We start from the raw sequence: 10312 nt of genomic DNA on the forward strand, positions 1-10312 counted from the left end.
AAGTAAAGATGAAGCCTTAGAAATGTTTAAACTCTACAAAACAGAAGTTGAAAATCAACTTGGTAAAACCATTAAAATGGTTAGAAATGATAGGGGTGGTGAATATGATGCACCATTAAATGAATTTTGTGCACAACATGGCATTATTCACCAAACTACAGCCCCTTATTCTCCACAGCAAAATGGAATTGCTGAAAGGAAGAATAGAACCCTCAAAGAAATGATGAATGCCATGTTACTAAGTTCAGGTTTACCACAGAACTTGTGGGGGGGAGCAATATTGTCTGCTAGTTATGTTCTTAATAGAATACCCCACAAGAAAACCAACAGCACTCCTTATGAATTGTGGAAAGGTCGACCACCTTCCTACAAATACTTAAAAGTGTGGGGGTGTTTGGCAAAAGTTGAAGTTCCTGTTCCTAAAAAGACTAAGATTGGACCAAAAACAGTAGACTGTGTGTTTATTGGTTATGCTCGGAATAGTAGTGCATATCGGTTTCTGACTTATAAATAAAAAATACCTGATATAAATGTGAACACTATTATAGAGTCAAGGAATGCTGTGTTTTTTGAACATGTCTTTCCTTACAAGAAAGGATAGGAATTAAGTTTACAGAAAAGAACTTATGATTGTACACAAAGTCAAGAGATTAATGACAATCAAACACAAGAGACTAGTAATAGTCTCGACCAACAGGATTTAACTAATGATGAACCAAGACGAGGTAAAAGAGCGAGAACATCAAAATCCTTTGGTCCAGATTTTCTGACATACTTGTTAGAAAATGAACCTCAAAGCTTTAAGGCAGCAATGACAAGTCCTGAAGCACCTTTGTGGAAAGAGGCTGTTAATAATGAAATTGAATCCATTATGCAAAATCATACTTGGGAATTGGTGGATCTTCCACCAGGTTCTAAACCTCTTGGATATAAATGGATATTCAAGAGAAAAATGAAAGCAGATGGTTCAATTGACAAGTATAAAGCAAGACTTGTTGTTAAAGGTTACAGACAAAAGGAAGGTCTGGATTATTTTGACACATATTCCCCTGTGACAAGAATAACATCCATTCGCATGCTTATTGCTATAGCAGCGTTGTTTGATTTAGAAATACATCAAATGGATGTTAAGACAACTTTCTTAAACGGTGATCTAAATGAAGAGATCTATATGGAACAACCCGAAGGGTTTGTAGTATCAGGGCAAGAAAAGAAACTTTGTAGACTTGTAAAATCCCTTTATGGATTAAAACAAGCACCTAAGCAATGGCATGGAAAATTTGATCATGCAATGCTTACTAATGGGTTTAAGATAAACGAATGTGACAAATGCATCTATGTTAAAAATACTAACCAAGGATATGTCATAGTTTGTCTTTATATGGATGACATGCTTATCATTGGAAGCAGTCAAAATATGATCAAATCAACTAAGCAAATGCTTAACAAAAGATTTGATATGAAAGATATGGGGATCGCAGATGTTATATTAGGAATGAAAATTACTAAAACATCTGACGGATATGCATTATCTCAATCTCATTATATTGAGAAAATTCTTGATAAATTTATCAAGGATGATTTGAATTTAGCTAGAACACTTGTAGACATCAGTCTTTATTTATCGAAAAATAAAGGTGATGCAGTGTCTCAGTTAAAATACTCCCAAATCATTGGAAGCCTAATGTACCTAATGAATTGTACTCGTCCTGATATAGCTTATGCTATCAGTAAATTGAGTAGGTACACTAGTAACCCTGGAGAAGACCATTGGAAAGCGATCATTCGGGTTCTTAGATATCTAAAATTTACTCGTGATCATGGTTTGAACTTTACTCGATATCCAGCAGTACTCGAAGGTTATTGTGATGCCAATTGGATATCGGATACTAAAGATTCAAAATCCACTAGTGGATATGTCTTTACTCTAGGAGGCGCTGCTGTTTCTTGGAAGTCCACGAAACAAACTTGCATCGCACGATCCACAATGGAATCCGAGTTCATTGCTTTAGACAAAGCAGGTGAAGAAGCAAACTGGCTTCGTCACTTCTTAGAAGACATTCCAATGTGGCCAAAACCTGTGCCATCTATTTGCATTCATTGTGATAGTCAATCTGCAATAGGCAGGGCACAGAATCATATGTATAATGGTAAGTCACGACATATTCATCGTCGACATAATACCGTAAGGCAATTGTTGTCAAACGGAATAATCTCAATAGATTATATAAAATCTAAAGAGAATATTGCGGATCCGTTAACAAAAGGTTTGACAAAAGAGCTAGTGTGTAGTTCATCGAAGGTGATGGGATTAAAGCCTATTACATAAGAGTCGTCATAATGGTAACCCTACTTATATGACTGGAGATCCCAAAAACTAAGTTCAAAGGGACAACTAAGTTATGTATGGCTCACCAGAAATCACCAAGGGATTAAAAATTCCCTACCCATTCCTATGGTGAGAGTGATATCTGCAACATATGTTGTATGCAGGGGTATAAGGATAAGCTTTGCTTTTAATGATTACTTATATCTTGATTAAGGTATAAAATCAAGACGAGTATAAGGAGATACTCACAATAAGAATCACCTATATGAGTGTTGAACTGGGGCCGGCTCTATGAGAATAAAAATGCTAAATTCTCTAGAAACACTTATGAAAACCAGGCTCGTTCAAGGCCAAAATGAACACAACAGTGAGAACTACGATGTGTTAGAAGATATTTTGTGTGAAATCTATTGTCTTGACTTACACAAACGGCTGAACAATTCAAGGCATCGCGTCCATTGGTTAGCCAGTAAGTCCGATAGGTTATCACTAGGGAAGGTTCAAGGTCGAAAACTACCTATCCTGATGCAAGATATTTTTGACTTATACTCTTTCGTTAAAGTCTGCATATTGTTGCATTGCCGTTGTCATCAAATTCCATTCATGTGGGGGATTGTTGGAAATGGTAGAAAAATTCTAGGTAAAACTAGAATTTTTTCTCAAGTTTGGTCTATTTTTTAGGTGGGCCCCGAGTGTCGATTTACTCGGGTCAAAGTGGTAATGCGTTCTTTGCCGCGTTGTGATTCACGTGGTATATTTGGTTGCTCAAAACCATTACCGAGTGAATGGGAAATTGAAGCCAAAGTGTGCTCCATGGAAATGGAGTTTTGGTGGAAATTCCTTAAGGTTGTAAATTGGCTTGTCCCACATTGATTTGGTGGGAAGTTTTGAAAGGGTTTATAAGGCTTGGGTGAGATACTTGGGGTGTGCCCCAAAGGGTACCCAAGTGTTTTAGAGGGAGAGGTTATGGGCAAAATAGGCTAGACCCATTGGACCCAAAAATCACCACACACGCGCGCGCGCGCCGCTGTCCGTCCGGTCGGGCGGGCTGGGCTTGGGCGCGGGTGCGTGGTGTGTAGTTGGGTTGGGCTTCTAATTTTTTTGGGTCAAAAACATTTGAATTTAATTTTATTTTTTGGTAAAATAAAATCCAGAATTCAAATTAAACTGATTTGGATTTTCTGTACATCCAAACAGGGCCCTTCCCGTTTTCAAACAGAAATAAACTAGTTTGGAATTAGTGCACACCCAAACAGGGCCCTTCCCGTTTTTGCTATCTGTTTGAATTGTTAACAGATTCAAATCTGTTTGAATTCAAAACCAACAGGTATCATACCTGTTCAATTTAAAACCAAGAGCCACCTTTACATCTATAAATAGGACCACCCTCATTTGATGTTATTTATTCAGAAATTTCGTATTTCACCTCTGCTAATTATATTCTTCATCTTGCTACATTTTATTTCTGAAAGAAAGAGTGTAAACACTTAGTGTGTTCGTAAGGCAAACAATTTGTAGTGCTGCTATTGTTTGTGGTAAGATCATTTCATCCTGGGAGATAGACGTCCAAATTCTGAAAGCACCGTGGAGAGGACGAATCTGTTTTAAGGACACAGTGTCAAACACTGGACTTGATCAGAAAATAATTCGAACAAATTAAATCAAGTAAGTTATTTAATTTATTTTCAGTGTTGTTTTTATTTATTAAAATCAGATTTAAATTTTGTTTTTGTAACAAATAAAATATGTTTTTATTTATTTATTTTTATTTCGAGTTTGATTTTTGTAATCAAACAAATTCTCTCCTTTTCTTTATTTCTTTAAATTCTAATTGTTGTTGTGTACACAATAGAATTAAATCTTTTAAATACAGTGAAGATTGTCCGACATATTTGATAATTCATTTGGGGATCCCTAATATTGCTTAATTTTTTATGAATATAATATACACAAAAAGCTCAATAAAATAAACAGTTCAAAATATTAAAATAGGATCCTTAAAATAAGATTCTTGATGAATTTTACAAGATTAGATAGCTCCCTCCAATTCAAATCTTGGAATGGAAGTAGGTTCAGCCCTATTAAAATGTCATTGACACATAGTTTCCCATTGTAAATAAATTTTCAAATCATATACATCATGTATTTGGTGCATTGGAGCAAAAAAATTTTTTTAGGAGCATTTATTGTCTGAAATCGACATAACAAACTTTAATTTGTTCACTTCTAATTAAACAGAACAGTGTTATAGGTAGCTTGAAAAGTGTTCAAAAAGTTAAAGTGTATGAATTAAATTTATTTTGGATATGGTCAATTTCAAATTTGAATCTATATTATATGAACCTCATTTTCTAGTAACTTTTTAACAAAATTATAAATGATCTAAGTCGAACTAAATAATAGGATTTTCAAGCTTATTTTCAAAATTTAACAAGTTTTAAAATATGTTTAAACTTGACTTGCATACACTTTTCAACTTCACGTGAGTACTAATTGAGACAAACTTGAGTTGCATGATTTTTCTTATAGTACATGTAGGATTGTTGAGCTAAAGTAGTCGGTTACTGAAGCTTAATTTCAAAATTTAATAAATTTTAAAATATATTTAAATTTATCTTATTTACATAATATATTGGGTAAATTACAAATAAATCCTCTGAGGTTTGATTAAAATACAAATCGTCTTTTGAAAATTACATTCCACCCTTTGAACTTTCTAATTTCATAACAAATCGCTCCTTTTATTAATAAATCATCAAGTCAATTAACAGTTTTTAATGATATTAAAAATATGTTTCAATTAATAATTTAGATAATTTTATTATTGTATAGGAGGGCAATTATGAATTTTATTGGAGGAGTCCCAGCGGTTGGTCTGTGTGTGGATTTGCAGTGGGTGTGCGTTAGCGGTGTTGGCTTTTGGAGTTGCAGTGGGTGTTTGTTATGTCTATGGCATAGGCGTGGGTGTGAAGAAGCATTCCGGTGTTGCAGCAGGGAAGTTGTAGAAGGGAAGTTGCAGCAAGGTTGTTGGAGCTGAAATGTCAAGTTCAGCAGGGAAGATGCAGCAGCATAGGCGTTGGAGTTTTCTTGGGTGGTTGGTCGATGTTTTGATACCGGTGTCGGCTCTTGAAGCTGTTGGCTATGGAACTTTTCGGTGGTGTGGCCCCGGGAGTGTAGAAGCATAGGTGTTGTGTAGCCTTGGGAGAGTAGCAGATTAGGTGTTCAGGTGAGTAGTTGGCCTTGGGAAGGCATCAACATTGGCAGTGTAGGCGTGGGAGTGCAGCATAGGCGTGGGCAGTTGGTCCTCGCACAGGCGTGGGCAGCATAGGTGTAGGAGTGCAGGTGCATTGAGAGTGCAGTTGGTGTTTAAAATTTTTGGGTTACCAACTTGGGTGTTAGTATAGGTTTTTTTTTTTTTTAGCAGTTTGGGTGTTTTGGTGGGTTGATTTTGTGGGGAATCATGTATTTTATTTTTTGTTAAGTCCCTCTTAACGTTTTTTGTTTAAAAAAAAATAAATCGTGAGGCCAAGGGGTTGGTTGTATGGTTGCGAGTAGCAGTAGTAGGGGTACTTTGCACTATCCGAATATTTCTCAGTGCATTTCATCTTCCTGTACCTTTAATTTCATGTTGATTAATGAAATTTTTCTTTGTTGATAAAAAAAAAAAAATTATGAATTTTATTTTTTTAGTTAATTTTGTTAAATAAAAAATTATAATAAGGGGGTATTTGTAATTTTTCAAATACAGAGGGCAATATATATTTTAAGCAAATCTCAGAAAGTGTATTTATAATTTACCCTAATATATTAATTTTAAACAAACTTTTAATGAATTGAATAGGAATCAAAACCCAAATAACTTGATTAAGGCTAAGTTTGGCAACCCAAAAATAATCAATCTTTTTATCTTTTTTTCATCACATCACCTCTCTACTTTTCTGCATATCTTTTCATAAAAAGATAAAAAATACACTTATTTAAGTCATCCCAAATAACCCCTAATTTTACAATCCTCCTTACCAAACTACTTTTTCTTTATTGAATATTTTTGTTTTTCCAATCAAACACACATTAAATTAATTTGGATAACAAGAAGTTGTAATAACTAAGTTGACAAAAAATAAAAATCAGCAAATAAATCAAAGTCAAATTTCAACTCCACGGTGTCTATGTGCTGAGTTGTCCCTCTAAAGTTGCCATCCTTGACTCTCTCTATTAGTCGTGGTGCCAACCAACGTGCACTCAAATCTTACCCATCAAAAACACCTATAAAATGTCAATAGCCTTGCCCTAGTCCTCTTCAAAAAAACACAGCACTTCACATGGCTTCCTCATTCCATTCCACCCTTCTCTTCTCTCTCCTATTGATCTCTTCAGCGTTTGCAAAGACCTCCTTTAGGCCCAAAGCGCTCATTCTTCCAGTCCAAAAAGACCCTTCTACCCTTCAATATGTCACCAATCTCAACCAGAGGACTCCTCTAGTCCCTGTCAACTTAACACTAGACCTTGGCGGCCAGTTTTTATGGGTAAACTGTGAGCAAGGCTATTCCTCCTCCTCTTACCGCCCTGCTCGGTGTGGTTCTGCCCAATGCTCACTTGCTGGCTCTAAATCATGCACCACAGAGTGCTACTCTGCCCCAAAGCCCGGGTGCTACAACAACACATGCGGTCTCCTACCCGACAACACCGTCACCCACACCTCTACGGGCGGTGATCTTGGCTCCGATATTGTCACCGTTGAATCCACCGACGGCAAGAACCCCGGGAAGGTGGTGTCTGTGCCTCATTTCCTCTTTGTTTGTGGATCTACGTCTCTCTTGGAAGGCCTTGCTAGTGGTGTCAAGGGCATGGCTGGCCTTGGAAGGACTAAAATTTCACTCCCTTCTCAATTCTCTACTACTTATAGCTTCCACAAAAAGTTTGCTATCTGTTTGACATCTTCAACAAGATCTAATGGCGTTGCGATCTTTGGTGATGGACCATATATGTTCCTTCCTAATATTGATGCCTCAACCTCTCTTATTTACACCCCTCTCATCCGCAACCCGGTAAGCACTGCCTCGGCTTCTTTTTCTGGTGATGCCTCTTCGGATTACTTCATCGGAGTCAAATCCATCAAGATTGGCGAAAAAAATGTACCCATAAACACTACTTTGCTAACCATAGACAGTGAAGGCAATGGTGGAACCAAGATTAGCACTGTCAATCCCTACACAGTCTTGGAGACTTCGATCTACAAAGCTGTCACTAAGTTTTTCATCAATGAGCTCTCTGGCGTCCCAAGAGTGGCATCGGTAGCACCTTTCGAGGCATGTTTTAACTCCAAGAACATATCAAGCACGCGGGTTGGGCCAGGTGTGCCTGCCATTTTTCTTGTATTGCAGAGTGAAACTGTGTTTTGGAGTATCTATGGTGCCAACTCAATGGTGCAGGTCAGTGATGATGTTTTGTGCCTAGGATTTGTGGATGGTGGTGCAAAGCCAAGGACTTCTATTGTGATTGGAGGGTACCAACTTGAGGACAATCTTCTACAGTTTGATCTTGCAGCATCAAGGCTAGGGTTCAGCGCATCACTGTTTTTTAGGCGAACAACTTGTGCCAACTTCAACTTCACATCCAATGCTTAGAAGCATGAATTAATGTTTGTATACATTGTCACAATTTAAATAAGAGGCCATATGATTGCTTGAGGTGGCCTCACATATATATTCATTTGTTAATGCAACTTTTGTCATAAAATTTTGCCTATTAGATTATTATGTTTTTGTGGATATTAGAATTAATTGTACGGGGAGGAAATAATTCTCCTCGTATAATCCTGTTGACCAAGTCCACGCTCCTCCGTACGACGTCGCTTTATCACCTGAAAACACAAACGTGAGCTAGCCGGCGGGTGTGTGCCGGAAACCTCTCCGATGCCTAAGTCAGTAAGCTTGACAAATAGACAAAGCTCTATGTTCTCAGAAAGAATTGTGTTCAAAATTACCTCCTCCAAGGTGGTGCTTGTGAGCTTTTATAGGTTTCGAGTGGCATAATCCTAGTAGGACTTTTATTTCTCCATGTAGAGTCCTCCTAGGATTCATATTCCTAAGGATAATGCTTATCCTTTTACACCCTCCCCCACTGCTTAAACCAAGTGGGATGGTTTTTACCACGGCCGAACTTCTATGTGACCGAAATAACACTGGCTATGCTGAGCCACAGAGTAGGCCGAACTATCCTTAGTTCGGTTTTCTCCCGTTCAACCATGGTATGCTGAGACCAAGCTTCTGAGTAGCAAGCTCCGACCGATCTAACAATAATACACCGCGACCGGACTAACTATGAGACCGGACTAACATCAAGTTACCTTCAGACTGGAGTAGCTTTACACCATCTTGAACCGGAGTAACCACACCCCTCCCGGGCCGGAATAACTTCACTTCTCCTGGGCCGGAGTGCCTATACCTCTACTGGGCCGAAATAACATTACGGCTTCTTACCGATTCCTTCACACTTTGGGCCGCAGGGCCCAACTCACAGCTCGGCCCAATTCTTTCCCAAAAATTACCCTCTCAATTGCCCTTTAATTTCATCTGCATAGCATGATTGAGATTACAAATCCTTCAACCGAGCTGAAGTTCTACAAGCCTTTCCAGCCGAGATAAAAACCCTTCAGTGTATCCAGCCGAGCTAGTTTTACTCCGAACTCTGCTTTATCCGGTCAAAACGTCTCTTCAATCGCGACTGTAACGCTTCCCTTTCCCTTGCCACGTGGCGGGTTCTGATAGGCCATGAGCTGTCATCACGCCGCCTTCGTACTCCAAACTTTTTGAACAGTCCCGCCCCTTTTTGCCGCGTTTTTCTCTCTCCTCTTTCACAAAACAACCTTTCTTTCTCTTGAATCATTCACCTTCCATTCTTCATCTTCTCTCTCTGTGTTCTTGCTGTTCGTGTTCTTCCTTCCCTTTCGAGAACTGATTTTGCTGCCACTTTCCCATCATCAGATCTTTCTTTTTCCACCTGGTAAGTAGACTCACTTTTGTTTTTGCTTTCGTATCTGTTCTACGTATTTTGTTTACTGTATGTTTGCAAAACATTTTCTCCCATTTCTGCTTCTTTCCGTACTTTTATGAGAAAACCAGTAGAACTCGTGTGTATGAATCATTCTGTAGGAAACTAGCCTTGGATCCAAAATCATATAGAAACCGAACTAGGATACTGTTTGTCCAATATAGGTAGATAGATTCAGACAACAACCGAACTAGAACAATCAGTAATTTCTTCAGAACCACTTTAGCCGAGACAAGATCACCGAACCAAGTTTGCACATATTGAACTAGTTACTTCGGACTATAACCGAGCTAAGCCTTTGGGGCCAAGCCAGCTTTCTTAGTCTCTAAACCAGACTCAGAAAGCTGCCCCTAGAGGCTCAACCGAAGTAACAAACCCACAGTTCAAACCGAAATAATCAACCGGACCCGAAGTCCGAACCGAGATAAAAATTGTAGCATCCCACGTAGCCGAAGTAGGACTTTGTCTTGCTTTTATTTGTAGCACGGTCAGATGATCTGTGCTTAACCCCTATGTTTTCCACCTTGCAGACTTAGGTGGCCCAAGCACTCCTTTGCACACTCGTCCGAGCTACTGAGTACAACCCTTGAACCGATCTAATTTATCCTTAAATTATACGATAGATGGGCAAGTATAGATACCTAGTAAATACCCCGGGCGGCCTAGCCGAATTCAGGAAAGACTACCAAATACCTGACGACGTCCAGCTGGTTTTGGCCAAAAAAGACATCACACCCTGGGATAATGAAGGCTTCGTCCCCTTCACCCTTTTATCTATCATTGAAACCGGCCTGCGGTTTCCGGTTCAACCGTTGATCTGTGAATTTCTTAGGCAGACTAGATTATGCCCTACCCAACTGTCCACCAATACGTACCGCATCATCATGGGAATAGCCGCACTGAACCACCAAACCGGACTAAATCTTGGCT

At 38.7% G+C, this 10312-nt stretch overlaps 1 protein-coding gene across 1 annotated transcript; it reads left to right on the forward strand.

The window, feature by feature from the left end:
* Positions 1–6622: 6622 nt before the first annotated feature.
* Positions 6623–8080, forward strand: LOC114277547 (putative aspartic proteinase GIP2). Its single transcript, XM_028219443.2, has one exon. The coding sequence runs from the start codon at positions 6652–6654 to the stop codon at positions 7954–7956; it is 1305 nt and encodes a 434-aa protein (XP_028075244.2). The 5' UTR covers positions 6623–6651; the 3' UTR covers positions 7957–8080.
* The last annotated feature ends 2232 nt before the right edge of the window (positions 8081–10312 follow it).

This window comes from Camellia sinensis, chromosome 7 (genome assembly GCF_055761805.1).
Source record: "Camellia sinensis isolate YWXY chromosome 7, ASM5576180v1, whole genome shotgun sequence".
NCBI lineage: Eukaryota > Viridiplantae > Streptophyta > Magnoliopsida > Ericales > Theaceae > Camellia > Camellia sinensis.